This window comes from Acomys minous (assembly GCF_964271855.1).
Source record: "Acomys minous genome assembly, chromosome: 5".
NCBI lineage: Eukaryota > Metazoa > Chordata > Mammalia > Rodentia > Muridae > Acomys > Acomys minous.
Genome location: NC_140494.1, coordinates 49,052,413 through 49,071,216, shown reverse-complemented (window position 1 = coordinate 49,071,216; position 18,804 = coordinate 49,052,413). Strand labels below are relative to the sequence as shown.

The 18,804-nt window shown below is 34.1% G+C and overlaps 1 protein-coding gene across 10 annotated transcripts in view; it reads left to right on the top strand.

Moving 5' to 3' along the window:
• The window catches only part of CDH12 (cadherin 12), a 1,018,075-nt gene that overhangs the window by 973,708 nt on the left and 25,563 nt on the right, over window positions 1-18,804 (top strand). For all 10 annotated transcript variants that reach the window (XM_084781268.1, XM_084781275.1, XM_084781271.1 and 7 more), the window contains 2 exons: window positions 492-745; window positions 14,013-14,149. In XM_084781268.1, coding sequence (XP_084637394.1) covers window positions 492-745; window positions 14,013-14,149 — 391 coding nt within the window. The remainder of the gene's footprint in view (window positions 1-491; window positions 746-14,012; window positions 14,150-18,804) is intronic.

Here is an 18,804-nt window from a genome sequence, read left to right as displayed (position 1 = left end):
TTCTTAATAAAATATCTGGGTCTCCAAGGCTTCTTAACAGAAAGTGATATTAGTGTAAAGTAGGAAAACAAATGTCTAACATTCTATGTGTATCTTGACTCTAATATCAGACAATCCAATGTCATTGTTTCTCTTTCAGTCCTTACTTTTGTCCAGTAGATGTCAGCATTGGATAAAAGCAAAGTGACATCTCCTTCACCCTCTGCACACTGCCTAGAAGAACATGAATACCTTGATGTACACATGTAGATTTTGTCAATTCCATGTATTTAGATAATTAACATTAGAGGTTACTACTTCTACATGTCTTTGATCCTTAATGCTCTTAAATATTTAATATGTGCTTTCTCTGCCTTGAATTCATCTAATAAAAGGAGAAGCTGAAACATATGCAATTAATTGGAATCAGCTGGAAGACTGCTTAGAAGCAATGTTCACCATTTCTGCCCAGATCTACATAAATATAATTTCTCATTTTGTCTCTATTATAGCCTTTAGATTTTGAAACAAAGAAGGCATATACTTTCAAAGTAGAGGCCTCCAACCTTCACCTTGACCACCGCTTTCACTCTGCTGGCCCATTTAAAGACACTGCTACAGTAAAAATCAGCGTGCTGGATGTGGATGAGCCACCAGTGTTCAGCAAGCCTCTTTACACCATGGAGGTTTATGAAGACACGCCTGTGGGGACCATAATTGGAGCTGTCACAGCACAAGACCTTGATGTGGGCAGCAGTGCTGTTAGGTAAGATTAACACTTTTCAGTGTGCACCAGCAAAACAAAACAAAATCAACATGAAAAACAGCTTAATTACTAAAGGAGTGATAGTAGATCATGTGTGACAAAATTTAATGAATTCTTATTAGTATAAGGCTAAAAGCCTGAGTATAGGGATAGAAGTATAAGGTTGTATTTTATTCATAGAAATTCAATACAACCAACATAAATCCTTTCAAAACTGTCTACAGTGGTGTAATGCTGGACATGTGATTATAACTAGCTAGTCACATTTTTCATTTATAAATGGGACTGAGCAAATCAACTTCAAAAAAGATATTTAAGATTGGTGATATCAAGGTACTTTAACAATATATAGAATATGATGGATATTGATATAATTTGTAATTTTCTTAAAACCTTTGTGCTACTATCTCATGTAGACTTTACAAATGAGATAGCTGTAATATTTGCATTTGGATCCCATTCTTCACTGTAATGACATCATTTGCTGGGTTTGAGATGGTGTGACCGGTTGTCTAGTAGTAAGTGTGAGCGACTAATTTAACAATGCAATAGAGAGTTTCTTTTTTTCTTTCCTCAAACATGGAGAACTGAAACTGGGCACGTGGATTCAATAAACAAGAGATTTACTGTTAAATTAAACATCTATGTCCTAAAGTAGGACTTCTGATGAAAAGTTAATTTGCTAACATAGAGGAATATAGACAATTGCTATAAATTATATTCCATACGAAAACCTATTCACTAGTATTCTTTGCCCAATAATTGCATATAATTTCAAAAATGGGCTCAAAGGCATGTATGTCTTTCTTCTTATAGTCATCTGAATCTATCACCCAAAGTCCCACACATAAATAGTTTTAGCTTGTTCAAAACACATATACCCTATTTCTCATAGCACTGACAGTACAAAGTCCAAGATCCACATGTTGGTAGACTTTGTTTCTGATAAAACACATTTTTCTTAGGTAAATGGCTAAATGGGTATTTTCATCCTGGATCTTTACAAAAAAAGATAAGTAGAGTTCTCCGTGGTACTTTTATATATGTGCATTACTCATATTATGAAGGATACCTTATCATCAAATAATATCTCTAAGAAGATACATATTTTTAAATGGATAAGAGAATTTCAAGACAAGAGTCTGTTAGGGAAGTTAAACAAATATCTCACAGTTAACCTTATAAGCTGGGTAACCAAATTTCTGGCTCTCCCACATAGCAAATGTAATTATCTTAAACAACCCCCTTAAGATCTTAAATGATTCCATTGTCAACTCAAGAGTTTAACATTTAATATCTCTAAATCACCTCTAAACAACACATAGGAGAGATCCCTTCTTAGATCCTTTCTAGGCAAGTTCTTCTCTACCTATGAGTCTTTGAAATCAAATACATTATGTGATTTTTATATATGTAGCATGTTAGGGATAGACCAGATATTGCCATTACTTATGTGAAAAAGGAAGGAACAAGCAGTGGTACCTGCATAATTACAAATGATAGTAGGAGGAAGTCCACTCGTCTTGCAAATATATTAAGAATGACCTTTCTTTAAGTCAATGCTTCATCTTAAAGATACACTGATTGCGCAGTCTTCTAGATTCGTTGGTGTGATACATAATTGATACAACTGCAAAACCTGTGTCCACCCTGTGGATTTTTGTGTTAGCCACCCCCCCCACATATGTGTGTGTGTGAAAAATATATATTTTTATATATAAATTAAAAATTGCACAATAAAATTGAAGTCATCTTGCTTTTGCTTGGCTTTGGTCATATACTGCAACTATTCACATGTAGACATGTCTCTCATCCCTCATGATGTTGAACTATGACTCATTTCCTTCTTCAAGAAAGGCTCATGAATTTGAGTAAATACTTCAGTTATCAGGCCCCCTTTTTTAAAGGAGTCTGAATTTTTCTTTCAATTATGTCAATTCTTGTTTTCTCTAATCCCAGCAGGCAGTAATTCTTCTGTAATATTTTTATTATTGTCTCTGAGTGACATGATAAATGAAATTCTTTGTTCATTCCCAAACAAATTTCTTTAATATGTGAGCAAAAGCATAGCCCTAATGGATTTTCTGAACTTTCATTCTTGCAATATTTCTTTCTTTTTGTAACCTGCTAAGACTAAAATATCTAAATCTTTATTATTCTTATATCCTTTTCTTTAACAATTGTAAATTCAATTAGTTCATCTCTTTTGACTTGTTTGTGAAAGTATAGAATTGCAACCTAATTCATAAATATGGTTTCTGTTAAATTTAAGATAATTTCCTAGTTACGCCTCCAGCAGGCTGGAGCTCAAAGCAGAGGCTTCTCTTCTCAAAGACTTGGTTTATATTCCTTCAATCAATCTGGTGGCTCAAAACTACCTGCAACTTTAGCTCCTGGGATTTCAGTACCCTCTGTGGCCTCCTCAGACATTACACACTCTTACTATGCAAAAATGAGTACATACACATACACATTAGAGAAATAATATTTTAGAAGGACACCAAGATTTTTTTTCCTAAGGATGCCACCCAGATTTCTCATTTCACCCCAAAACCTTTACATCCTAACTTCAATTTTAGGTTCATATTTATACATAATAAATGTGTGTGTGTGTGTGTGTGTGTGTGTGTGTGTGTGTGTTAGTGAGTGTTTGTGTGTGTAGAGAGAGTGTTTATGTGTGCATACATATGTATGTGCAAGCTTCTATGAACAAGGAGAGACAAGAGAAAACGTCCAGGGATGTACCTCTCCATTGCTGTCAGCTACATTTCCCTTACGTGGAGTTTATTTTTGAACCTGGATGCAGTCTAGGGGCCAGCGTAAGTGACCATCCTGTGTCTAACCTGTATAGTGTGGTGAGTTATGGTCAATCATGGTCATACTTGTTTTCATTTTTCTTTTAACTTTTTAACATATGAACACCAGTATTATAATATGAATTTCAACTTATGATGTCATGATTGTGAAGCAAGCACACTTATGAATTGAGCCATCTCTCCAGTTCCTTATATAATACGTGAAAAGTTATACATATTCATTGGTAATTTTTCCCGCTTTATGTGCTGTGTTCAAGAATGGACTTGTTCAAGGGGTACATCTGTTTATGTGAGGGTAGAGAAACAAGTACTGAGCACTATACATTTTATTGCAAATGTTCTCCAGATTCTTTACTGGAAATAAGTATTTTTGTGCTTGTCATATTTATAAATATTAGTGACCTTTTAGAAAATCATACACAAACAAACACTATGTTATTGATGAGAGGGTCACAATAATGTTACTTATTGATGGGTGTTACATGCTCATGTGTTGTCATTGGTCAGTCATGTTGCTGCTCATTTTATTTATATTACATTATACATAATATACATTATATTATATTATATTATATTATATTACAAAGTCATTTATATTAACTTTGTAAAACACAAAGAGTCACTGTAGAACTGTTAAAATTTTATAGGTAGAAACCATGGGCAGTTCAGCAAATAAACATTTGTGGTCATCATGCACTGCATATCTAGAGTGCACACACCTGTTATTGAATTGTTTGGATATTGTATTTAGAACAGGGACAAGGAATGATGAGATGCACACATTTACAAAGGTATATATTCAACCAATAGTTTAGGACAAAAAGATATGGGCAGTTCTAAGTGAACTATATGATGAGGTAATGGGACAGATATTCAAATTAAAAAAGCCTGAATCATGACTGCCTAAGGGGAGAATTGAAAGTGATATTTTAGAGAAACTCTCTTGTTTCCACTGCATCTTTAGTTTTGTCATAATCTGATGATACTACTGTAAGTTGACTGAGTGGTACCCTCAGTTTTACTTCTCATGAGAAGCAGTTACCACCACAAAATGGAGCTAATTGATCCCGATGAGGAGTTGTCAAAAGGCAGACTGGCTCTTGAATGACATGAAACCTGTCTTAGTTCCATTCCTTGGAATAAATGAGAAATGTGAATTATATCAGTTGAAAAGAACTGAATGGCTCTGAGTCATATTTCTTTGGTATAAAAATATGCTTTCTCATTTATAAATCGTAGTGAAATATATATTCTTGAAATTCTAAAATGGAAAATTATACCTTGTTGAACAATGTACTTTTCATTTGTTTCATTTTCATGTCTTTTCACAGCATTTGTTAACAATTCAAGACTATTCTAATTCTTATCTCAGAACATTATTATAAGTTTTACCGTCACCACCTCTATCATTATGGGTCAGATCAGTAACATAAAATGGGATCGCTTGACGAGCTGAATAGACATGCTCACATTGATTTAATGCTCATCATACAGAATGCAGGTGGCCTTTACTCCCATTGTTACTAACCACTGGCATAGCTGTGCTCACTTATACATACTTTCCTTTGTCCAGCCTTTTCCTTTTGAGGGTTATGTTACTGACATTCCGTCGCTGTGATTAAGTATCTGAGAATATCAAATTCAGGGAGAAAGAGGATTTTCAGATCAGGTTCCTTGGGTTCAGTCAGGTGTCTCTCTGTTTCCTTGCTTTGGCAAATATGTTGAGGAGCCTTTAGAGAAGTAGAGCTGTTCACCCTATGGCATCTGAGAAGCAGGAAAAAAAAGAGATAGAAAAGGGTCATAAACAAGGAATATGAATCAAAGACATACACTCATGAACTGTATTCTTTGGCCATTCCATAATCTTAATACTTTATCTATCTATGATTTCAAATGTCTACATGAAGAAAAATCAACAGTCTTTTATTAGTTTTCTTTTTATAATTTAGATTTGTGAATTTTTAATGTATTTGTGTGTTTTGGATGCATGTATGCGTCTTCATCATGTGTGTATTGGCCAGTTGTGATGGTCAGAAGAAAGCAGCTGATCCAGTATCTGAAGTTAGGAATGGCTGTGAGACAGCATGTAGCTATTGAGAACTGGCCCAGTGTCCTCTGCAAGAGCAACTAATGCACTTAGCCACTGAGCCTTCTCTCCAGTATTTTCACAAAGAAAGAAGATTATGCAGTAAACTATCAAGATTTAAGTGTTTTAACTCTTTGAGTTATGTTAATAATTAGGATTATCCCTAGAAATTACTCCAAGGAAAACACAATTGTAATTTACATTCATTTTTTGCACACAATCAGCTATTTTTTAATATCTGTTATATTTATAAACATATATTTTCTCCTCCTCCTCCTCCCCTCCTCTTCTACCTCCTCCCCTTCTTTTTCTTTCTCTTCTTCTTCTTCTTCTTCTTCTTCTTCTTCTTCTTCTTCTTCTTCTTCTTCTTCTTCTTCTTCTTCTTCTGTTCCTACTCCTTTCTATGTCTTCCCCACCCCTTTCTTTTGTAAACCATGATCTTTCTACGTAGTCTCAGATATTGTGGAATTCATCATGTAGAACTCACAGAGATCTTCTTTCCTCTGCCTCCCTTATGCTGCTGGTGGTATCAAAGACATGCACCGCCATGCATGGGTTTGCACACATTTATTTTTTTTTATATTTGATGTTATAATATATTTATAACACTTCTTCACTTCCATTCCTAACTTGAAACCCCCCCCCCCATATACTCCTTTTCCCTCTCGTGCAAATTCATGGATTCTTTTTCCAAGCAATGTTATAACATGCATATATGTACATGCATGTACATATTTTATCCTAAATACATGAATATACTCTGTGAAGTATTTGTAGTTTTATTCATATTTATGTTTTCAGAGCTTAAAATTTGTTATTGAATAACAATTTGTTGTACTCTTCCCAAGAGAAGGCTATTTCTCCTGTTGTCTGCATGGTTGACTTAGTTCTTTTATATAGGGGTGGGGCACTGCAGACTTTTTGATGACTCTAAATATATATACATATATATTTTACATTATAAATACTATAGAATAAGATAACATAAATAATACCCCAAAAGTATACTTTATTATCTTATTATTATTTAATTTTGTCTTATTACTATTTTCTTTCTAATATATAATTGAGTCATCACTATTTTAATGCAGCCAGCAAAAAATATTTTCCATCTACTAAATAATAAAACATAGTATATGAAAAACCTCACAGCATATAAAACAGGAAACTAAAATCTTTGAGAATGAATTTTTAATGTTTACACTGAGAAAAATATATCTTGGTTTCTGTGACAGAAACTATTATTCCTGGATTATTTCATTAATTATAAATAAAGATAACCACTTGCATTTAATAGTACCTTAAATTGAATGCACTAAAACATATATTATGTATCCTTAAATCTTTTAAAAGTGTGCAGGAAATAAACTCACAGACACTACCCAAAAATGTTAAAGGGAAAGCAGAGATACTGTGGCTAAATTGCTCCTTGTGGTGAGAAAAGGAAGGTAAAATTTAGTATGAAGTACCTCAAAGGCACTCAAGGAAAAGTAAACCATTAAGACAACTTGTAATATAGAAACTGCAGCAGTAGCTGAATGTGCTAATCCCTGGGGCAGTTTGCTCTGTTTGACTTGTCACTGCTGTACTATTCTTAGTGTTTATGACCCCCAAGATAATTATTGCTGTGAGTCAGTTTTTGCATGAAGTCTACTTGCAAATGTGACGATGACATTTAGTTTCCATTAGCTGTGTTTATGGAAACTATGAAAGAGAGATTCCTTTAGTGTAATAAAGGAATACTTAAGAAAATATAAGAACATTTTTTAAGAACACAAAGAATGACCAAATGACATTTCTAAGACAATGCAGCATAAACCCCTCAAATTTCAAAGCATTCATGTCCCTGATGTGAGATTTTAGGCTGCCTTAGTTGAGTGGATATTTGATTTATTTTGTTGCTGCTCAAGTGTGATTACTATCAGATGAGGTATGAGCAGTTTGTAGGTCTATTAATTTTCAGATGCTCAGTGTTGATTCTAAACTGGAAGAACCAGGGTGATTCAAATTCAGTGGTAAGAAAGTATGTGAATGGGACAGGTTACAAAATCTACTTTGGATGGTAGGCAAACTGTGCTATCACAACTTTTGTTTGGGGTATGATTAAGTGTATCTCGGACATTTCCTTGACTAGGCCTGCATACAGGATGTATTATGGATTAGAAATGAAGTCTGCAGATGACATTGTAGATAAAGGTGGGCAGATGATATTCTAGAGAGTCCCTAGGCTAGGTCTGAATATAAATATGTATCCAAGGCTAGAAATTATACCAAGTAAATGACTAAGAATGAAAATGTAATTTATATTGCTTACTTCAAATGTATAGTCATAATATATATATGTGTGTGTGTGCGCACGCGTGTATGTCTCCAACAGAAAGAAAACAAGCAGGTCAGTATTTACTCTACTTCACAGATTTTGTGTGGTCCCATGAAATTGGAATTGTTACACAAACAAAATCATAGCAGGAAGAAGATTTTGACCTGACTCCACATGAATTTTGCAGGTGAAGTTTGGGTACTCAAGCTTGTGTTGCACTTAACAAATCAATACATCTCCCAGCCTTCATATATGTTATTCTTAGATATCTAATATACAGGCTTACAGGATAAATATTCATTTATTACAAAGATAAATATTAGAGTATTTATGTATTTAGTGTCAGGTGTTATGTGCAGAATAGAGCTTGGTGACTCAACAAAATCTAAGCTAGTTTCTACTCTTAATAATTACAAATGATGTCTTTAGAATAATTTTTATCACATGCATATTGTCAAATATAATAATATGCTGACCAAGTTCTATATATTAACTGAATACTATTGATGTCAAAGAAGTATCAACACAAAAGATTTATAAAGAAGTAAATTAACTATTTGCAAAATAACATACAGAAAAATATTAAAGCTGACAACATATAGAAATACTGGGATAGTGTAAAAATGATTGAGGAGATGTCACTTAATAAATAGCAAAATGTAGCTCTATAGGCAACCATGCAGGATATCCAAGTGCAAATAGTAATAACATTTTTTTAATAAAAGCATTTGTTGGCTGTTTCTGGAAAATATCCTGAGAGCATTCAGGATATAAAGAACTACTTGTTTCAGAAAAAAAAAATTAAAATGTTTTTGGTTGCTTTTTTCTTTTACTTTTGAGGTTATAATTACATCAAGTCTTCTTTCCAGTTCCCTCCTTCAAACTCTTCCGTGTACCTTTCTTTGCTCTCTTTTAAATTCATATCCTCAAGCTGGGCGTGGTGGCGCACACCTTTAATCCCAGCACTTGGGAGGCAGAGGCAGGTGGATCAATGTGAGTTCAAGGCCAGCCTGGTCTACAAAGTGAGTCCAGGACAGCCAAGGTTACACAGAGAAACCCTGTCTAGAAAAACAAAAAATAAAAAAATTAAAATAAAAAATAAATTTGTATCCTTTTTTCCATTATTTTTGTTACATGAATGTGTCTAAGTATATACATATATATTCCTAAGCATAACCTGCTCAGTGTTACTTGTTTTTTTTTTTTTTTTTTTTTTTTTTGGTGGCTAAATATGTGGTATTGAATAACCAATTGGCATGCTCTTCCTTGGGTAAGACTATTTCTCCAACTCTGAGTACTCCTTAGGGGCACATCATTCTTTGTGTAAGGTTGAGGTCTCCTGATTCTTCCCTCATCTGCTTTGGCACAACTAATGTTGTTTTCTTTTATAATTTTGTGTTCAGGAAGCCAAATAACTAAGACTTTACTGGTTTACCTTTTGATAGTCCTACAACAAACTGCATTATTATCTGGCTCTTAATAGACTTTCTATCTTTTCTTCCACAATGCTTCCTGAGCTTTAAGTGCTGAAGTTGTTTTTTGGATATATCCATTGCAACTGTGCTCTACAACTCTACATTTTGTTTGGTTGTAGTTTTCTATAATGGCGTCCGTATCTTTCAAAGAGAAGTTTCCTTGATGCACTATGAATTCTATACTTACCTGTGGATATATTATATAGAGTATAGGTAGGGATCATGCTGCTCAGTATATTTGTGAAGGAAGGTTCTCCCACAACAGTACTGACTTTACTTTCTGTGGGTAGTTGATTAGCTTTCTGGTAACAGGTATGGTTTCCATCTTGTTGAGTGAGTAATGTCTAATTAGAGAGCTGCTGGTTGTGGCCAAAGCATAAGTTCCACAACTGCACAGTTAGGGTTATTGTGTCACATTTAAATATCTTTGATACTAGTGAGAGTATGAGGTCAGACTTCAAATCTATAGCCCATTGGTATCTACCATCTACTGGGACACAAAACTCTACCATATGCAGGTATGACTAAGAACACATGACTTCTATCTATGCAACGATAGCATGCATGTTCATAATACCATCCTAAGTAGGTTATAGTAGCAACATTTCTTATAGCCTTCTACTGTAAGTTTCAAAAGTTAAATTTCTGCTGTTTGGGAGAGAAAGATCTGTAGCTTCCTTCTTTATTCATTCCCATCTATATGTGGCATTTCTCCCCCGACTGACAGTTTATGTCAATGGCAACAATTCTTGTCTCATCAGAGACAAACAGGAAGACCAGCAGTACCCTCTAGCCACTGTCTAGGATGACATATCAGAGAAGGTGCCCAAGGACAATAATCCGTTGAAAGACAGCTCAGCAGTTATTCCCAAATACTCACCTGGCATTTAATATACATAAATCATAAGACCTATTGATTACCATATATCTTAAATGTACTTATGAGTGGTATACATGTAATATATAACAATAAAATGTAAAGAATTGTGAAATATGCAATAACGCATATGTGAGTAGCAGAAAAATTTTGTAATTTACTGCATGTAAAGTAGTAGGAATTCAAATCACATAATAAAATTGAGAATGGATATTAAAGGATAATCATATTAAAAATGAAAATAAATATTAAATTAACCCATAAAGCATTTGAAGGTATTCAGTGCAAACAGTATCAAAACAAGAGAAAAAAAGAAATGAAGAGGAAACGAAGGCAGAAGGAGCCAGTTCTTCAGTGATGTATTGTTTTGAAAACACAAATATAGGATATAAATCTCAATTTTTCAGATTAACAAAAATAATCAAAAGCTATGCGTGGTGGCAAGTGATTTTAACCCCAAACAAAGGAGAAAGAGGCAAGTGTACCAGTGAGTATCACTGACCAGACTTCATAGACTATTTGGCAAATTCTAGGAGTCAGGCACTGTCACAAAATCTGTGGACAGCTCTGTGGAATAGTATCCAAGTTTTGTATACAGTCCACTACATTACACATACAACACATACGCGCACACACACACACACACACACACACACACACACACACACACACACACACACACATATGTGAGGACCTAAGCATCTGTATGAGTATGAACATGTATTACAACTATTGGACCAAATTCATTGTCTTGTTTGTTTTTTTTTTTTAGCAACATGCTTATGTATTTAGGGTTTAAATAGTATGCTTTCTGTAAAATGTTCTCAGATGTGTCTGGCAAATACCACTATGCATAATATATTATAGTAATGAAGGAAATGTGAAATATATTCACTTGGGAAATATAATACTTATTGTTATACTCTATCATTTTTTTATAATTTTGAATGCACTTTAAAAAACTAAATGTTGAAGAGTGGCTAATGCTTGCAACATGAACTATGTAGTAACTAATACCTTTTAAACATGGAAAAGACACAGTCTATGCTCTACAGGTAAGGCATCATTTTATGCTTTCACACTATCTGAATTCTATACAATAACATTTACATTCTTAAGAATAAAGCATCTCACGTTTTAAAATCCTAATATTAATACAAATCTCCTTAAGTTATTGCAGTTTTGAGTAGTTCTGAAGTGCACTTCAATATAGCAAGTCATTCTATCACTTTCTCTGTCTTTACCAAATCCTAATCACCTAGTGAGTTCTCAGATCTTCCTTTCTTTGGCCATAATGCCCCTTCTAATATTAACCTGTCCTTAAATCTCACTGAACCAAATCAAGCCCAGATGTGACCTCCGCCCCCCCCCACCCCTGGGAAGATTTGAGATGACAGAAAATTCCGACTTAAAGGTGTTCACTTGTCTGGGTGTATCCAACACATGTCTTTCAAAGTGATTGATGTTTTATCAGTGTTTTAGCAACCCACTCAATAATGCACCACTTACTCATCTCCTTACTGTAATATGCAAATGCACCCAGGAACTAAACCACTTTTGGCGTCATTCCACTTGATCCTCTTTCAAGGAAAGTCTAACAGCAAAGCTTTTCTCCAGCTCTTTCCTTGGGTTTCAGCAGAAAATAGGCTGAATTCTACTGAAATAGGCTCTCTCTCTCTCTCTCTCTCTCTCTCTCTCTCTCTCTCTCTCTCTCTTCTGTGATTGCCAGTTTTTCCGTGGATCATTTCTATACAGCCTTCTAGTGCCATCCAATCATCAGGTACAGGGAATTTTTCTTCCCCAGCCATTAGGTTTTATACAAGGTATTTTTCATCAGCACTACCCCAAGGCCTTTTCTGATCATCTATCAGATGTTGAGATCACCTAGAGATACATGTCTCTCCAAATAATCAGAGGTGAGCATTGTATTTCACTTTATACACTTACCTCTAGCAAGGTGTTCAAAGTGTCGTAGACACTCATCGTTTTGCCTTGAACACAGTACATATTAATAGTGCCTCACAAAATATTAGGTAATGATGCTAATGAGTTGCGAATGTGTTTAGTTAAATAGAGATGCTTAGCTAAGAAATATTGTGAAAAAGAAAAAAAAAACCATTTTCCTGGTTAGAAAGTGCTGGCTGTAGGAAGAATGAGAATGAGGACATTTCAGTGCTCCTTGCCTTTTAAGTGCACCAGAACTGCATCTGCATTTGAGGAAGCTTTCCCACAGGAATACCTATCACATTGAAATTGTGAGACTTTGATGCTGCCTTTACAATGTGGATCAGAGGCTGAGATATCAAAAACATACTAACGTCACAGTTCATACCTTGTTCCAATAACAAATTGTGTTTGAGAGATCAGTTACCAGCAGATATTGACCTGTTATGCTTATGAATCTCATTAGCAAAGGCAAATTGGATTTAATCTCTCAGTGCAATGACGGAATGACTAGATTTTTATATAAAGTTTCTCAAAATAGTAAGCATATATAGACGCACATATGTATACCTAAGTTTCTGTGTTTAAATGAGTTACTCATGTGTGGCATGGGAATGATAAAGCGCCAACAGGAATGATATCATTTACTTTGACCTGCATTTTTAATAACTTTTACAGGTTTCATAGGGTACAAAAGACTATTGGTAAAGGCATTGCACCTTGTGCCTTTTTATTAGCACAGCCACTTTCCAAAACAACGTTGTATTTCAAGTTGTATATACAAAATAGTGATAGTGATATGATAAATGTTGCTAAACAGGTTGATAAACCAAAGTATTTTATTACTTTCTGACCCTCTGGTTTCTTCATATGCAACATATAGAGATTAATAATGCTCAATTTGGACAATTATGGAGATAAATAAATTCATGTTTATAGTTATATAAACACTACTACATTTAACTTTCTTTAACACTTGGTCTCTCTGTGTGTATGTGTGTAGCTCACTTAAAGATTATTTTCGTAGCACGTTCAAGGATGCAGGATCTGAGCCTCACACTGAAGAAATATTAATTTGATATTGTGGCCAAAAATATCTCTATTTAAGAAAACTTAATTTCTGTTATATTATTCATATTCTTGGATTTTTATTCTAAGTAATTCATAGAAGATAATATTATCTGGCCGAAGGTATTAGATAATTTAAAAGATATAAAGACACTGCTAGTCAATTGGAACTAATTTTGTAGAAGCCCCAATTTTCAATTTATTTTTATTTTCTTTGCATATTGCTCTTTCCCCTTTTCAAGAAAAACAAAGGCTGTACGTGTGCTCTGTCTTGGCAGTTTGCAGAAGTCTCCTCCCACCCTTCAGCTTCCCCACTGCTATCATTGAGGGATTCCTTTACTACTTGAGAAGGTTTTAATATTCAGCAGGTTAAGGAAACCCATGGTCAGCTTTGGAATCTTAGTCTCTGCTGAGCTTTCAAGGTGTCAAGACCCTAAAATAATACGAACAGCAAGAGTACTAAATCTTTCATTATTTCCCATTTCCCCTTGAGCATACTGACTTTGCAATAAAGAAGCTGTCATTTACACTCTTCTTTATTGCAAGGTGGGTAATAGCTACAGGGTAAAAAAAAAAAAAAAAAAAAAAAAAAAAAAAAAGAAACTGTGTCAAGTTAGCCTGACTGCCATTGTGATTCATGTGTAATCATTGCACATTTGCATCTGCTCTTTTTACATACAGGTACTTCATAGATTGGAAGACTGATGGGGACAGCTACTTTACAATAGATGGGACTGAAGGAACCATCGCCACTAATGAATTACTAGACAGAGAGAGCACTGCACAGTATAATTTCTCCATAATTGCAAGTAAAGTTAGTAAGTATGGCATGGGCAAAATCGATGTTATATTGCGTTTCTGTGGATTTAACACTCTTAAAACGAGTCCCCGCTGAGGTGTTTTTTATTTTGGGAATGACAGCTGAGTAGTCTCCCAGGGAAACTCAGAAACCTGTTCTTTTTCCTCATAGCATAAGTCCAGAGTAATTGTGACAGCTGCCAGAGAGCCCTGTTTGCAAGTTGCATGCATACCTAGAAGTGATTTTCATTGTGTGGGCTCACCCTTCTCTGCTCAGTGCTTTTCATAATTTGAGGAAGTGTCATTTTCTTATCCACAGATATTATTCATATCTCTATCATCTAGAGTAATAAGAGTTAGGATGGAAGAGAAATAAGCGGATGAAATCACTTACTATAAAATATTTCCTGAATTTTTTTGGAAAGCATTTTAAAATTTGTCCTTTTTCCTTTTCCTCCTGTTTCATGAGGACATATGTAATTGAAGAGTGTGGATTGTATTCAAGCTTTCAGTGCGCTACTTTAATGCATTGCTTAGAATATATAGACTGTTTGGAATCCCTGGTGCTTAATTTTGGTATGGAATATAATTTTCTAGACTTAGAGTGACAATAGAACTTATTTGTTTGATAAGACACTCAAAAATGTTAACAAACATCTCAATTTAAAGGTAAGAAATATTTAGTACTTAGCTGTTGATATGAGTTTATTTATGGGAAGCACTTGGTCCCCATACTTCTACTATGGTCTTTTGAGAGTTTAGAGAAGTCACTTTGGTATCTCTCTCCCTCTCTCTCCTCTGTCTCTCTGTCTCTCTCTATCTCACTCTCTCTGTCTCTCTCTCTCTCTGTGTGTGTGTGTGTGTGTGTGTGTGTGTGTGTGTGTGTGCGTGCGTGTGTATATGTGTCTTTCTTATCTTACCTCAAGCACCTCACAGAAATTTATAACACTTTAGATACCAATTTTGCTTTTCAAAGAAAGAACTATGAACATTTGTTCTCATCATGGCTATTATTCAGTGTTAAATCAGTGTGGATGTAACTATGGAAGAACTGTTTTTGTGGTTTTAAATGTGTGAGCATATGTGTAGGAGTGCGACCATGTTTATGAACATTTGTGTGGCAGAATATGCTTAAATGTGTTTAAATGTCTCAGGAAGCCAGAGTTCAGTTGCAGATGGATGTCACAACTTAGAAGAGGTTCACAGGGCTGTTTAACACAAAAGCTATCATGGGAAGCAGAGGCATACTAATTGGACTAGTTTAAATCGACACCTGAACTAGCATATCCTATTTACTACCAGGTGTTTAATATCAAATGCAAGTTCTCGTTTTGTGCAAAAAGAATGCCATTAACTTAACATCTTCCTTCAGTTTTGTTTACTTCTAGCAATTTCTTAGAAAAGTGTACAGTCAAAATAGTTCTCCAGATCTCAATTACATTACAAGCTAACTTTATTCTATCAAGTTTCTTCTAATTCTTGAAAGTAAATTGTGATGTTTAATATTGATTGACAATTAGAAGGGACTGCTTATGACCTAAGAGGTAAATATCAAGTCAGTTCTGTAAAGGATTATGAAGATTATGTTAGGTTCTTGCAATATTTGAGTCTGTGATGGATTATAAAACTTACCTAATCTGTTGAAAGTAGTCAGCAGCAGCCTACGGGGTTGAATGCTACATTAAAAGGAGAAATCCAGCTGATCAAGCACATGCTTTCATCTCAGCTTCTTGACTTTTAATACGATATGACCAGTTGCCTCAATCTCCTGCTACAACGAAGGGACACACATGAAACCTGAACTACCCTTTGGCTACATCTCTGTATTGGGCCTAGATCCAGTCCATGCAAGGTCCTTGCTTGGTGCTTCAGTCTCAGGGAGCTCGTCTGGGCCATAGTTGCCTCTGTTGGTCTCTTCTTGTGAAGCTTCTGTCACCTCCGAGTCCTTTTTTCTTTCTCCCCACTTTTTTACAAGGCTCTCTACACTCTGCCCAGTGCTTTGCTGTGAGTCTCAGCATCTATTTCAAGGTGCTTCTGGGTGGTGACTCTCAGCGGACAACTCAAACACATATAAGTGACAGAAGAAATTCTGAACTGCAACTTTCTGAACATTCTATGCTCAGAAACCACAGCTTAGGTAACTTTGATGATAAAAGTACGAAGCAGCTGAGGCTACTACTCAAATCATACAAGAGTCATTTCTTGGTCCATACATTGTCCAATGGGTGGAGTCTATTCAGTCTACAATGAGTAAAATATCTCTGAAATGCCTCACCAAATGCTTTACTTGGGAGATTTTTACATGCAAATATCTGGTTATCCTTTAACAGTTGAACATGATAAAGCTTAATATTGCCAGAGATATTTTATGTTGTGTTAATGATTTTTTTTTACTTTTCAAATGATGAGTTTATATACCCCCAAATGAAATTAATTCAATTTCAACATGAAATAAATTTATAGTGAAAAGGGCCACCTTCAGAAAACTGTATCCCTCAGTATTATAACAATGGTTGCATCATACTTAGAGATGTTTTCTATTTATTTGCTTTGGAGAGTTGGGAGTTGTGTGACCTAGCTCTGTGTGGAGGTCACGACACAGCTTATAGAAGCTGCTTCATTCATTCTACATGTAGGTTTCCTTGGGAATATATTTGGGACATTAGTCTTGGCAGCAACCAACTTTAGCCACTAAGTTACCTTACAAGAAAGTCTCAGGGACATTATTATAATACCAGACTTTTTATGTATCAAATGCAATTTGAATCAGTATTTTTAGAAATATTTCCCAGATACATATCCATCTAAAGTAAGTTCCCTGAAAAATTCTAAAGGTTCTTAGACTTGACCATAGTGACATATGTTCCAATGCACTAATGATAAACACAAATTTGGGGGAAAAAAACAAATAACAAATAATGCCAACCACCAAAACTATCTATAGTGATTCAACATTTACTGAATATTGAGCTCTAAATGCTACTACTTTAAATGATAGGTTAGCATATTTTTATATTTTATATTTACATATTTTTCTATTTATATTTTGTTTTATATTAGCTAAATAACTGTTTTTTATCTTCTGTTCCATGGATATTTGACTTAGAATGTGCAGAGCTGGGTAGCTTATCAATCATTTTCTAATTTTGTTTTCTTTTGGTCAAGTTGCTGTATGAAAACCCTTTTATACTGTCAATGAAAAAAATAATTTATAAAAGATTTGTCAACATTTCAGTAATATTTGCAAGGATCATATTTAAGGAAAGAAAAATTAAGATTTTACACTATTTTACCAAGAATTATTATGTACCATGTCTATGAAAATAATAATTTTTATCACCACAATAAACTCCAAATTATTTTGGGAATGGTATTTTTAATCACTATTATATGTAGCAAAATTATGACTAACTGTAAATTTGTTTTAATATTAAGTATATTACTTTGTAATTTTAGGCACTTACAATTTCCACATACAACATTAATCACAACCTTAATTTCTGTTGCAATTACTATCTTGCCTCATTTTGCAGTTAAAATTGCATTATAAAATTTAACATCCCAGCACTCAAGAGGCAGAGGCAAGTGGATCACTGTGAGTTCAAGGCAGCTTGGTCTACAAAGTGAGTCCAGGATAGCCAAGTTTAACATGGAAAGACCCTGTCTCAAGAAACAAAACAAAAACAGCAATAAAAAAAAAACAAAAAATTTGTATTAATATATACAGTTTGATGGTACAATATTTTCTAAGGGTAAAAATCAGGAAATATTTACAGCAGGATATTTTTATTCTATTGCTATCATCTATCCTTCTTATTCTGTTTATATAGGGAACCTCTCAGTTAAATATGACATTCTGATCACAAAACCACAGCCTTACAAATCATTGTTGTCTATGATACATCACACTTAAAGATTATAAATATTTCAAATAATATATATAAATGGAAATAATTTAAAATGAAACATATTACATGAACAATAATTCAACATTTCTTTCTTAATTCTACTATTTATTAATATTTAGTATTTTTCTTATGAATATGGTAAATAAAAAGCTTAATTCTGGAGAGCATCCTCAGTATATATAATTCATAGTATAGTTAACGCTTAATGTGTTGGAAATAAGGTTAATTTTTAAAACAAAATTTAGTCAAATATCTGGTAGAAATGAAAAACTGCAAGAAAATGATGTTAAAATGGATAACATAAAATAAATGAAGAAGTAGGTACTTGGTAATCAACAGAAATATGATATGGATTTTCCCCAAAAGTTCATGTCATTTCAAACTTATTCCAAGAGTACATATGACCAGCATGCATATCAAACTTCACTTAATATCACTGTTCTATTGCTATTTACCATGAATTTTTCGAACATTTAGTCTACTTAAAGGTGTCAAAAAGACATATCACTAAAGCTATTATCTATTTCACTCATTTTCATTTCTAATAATTCAAATATTCACTTAAATTATTTCCTTTTTTCTTAAATATTTTTGTTGTTGTCCTCATTGGGTTTAAGAGAGACATCCAACAAAACATAAAAGAGAAATCAATATCAACTTATTATGGTTTGAAGAGAAATTTTGATGGACTATTGCACATTAGGTGAACATAGGGAATGAAAGTAAACTGTATATTTGTAAAGGGTATAATTTTTAATATTTCAATT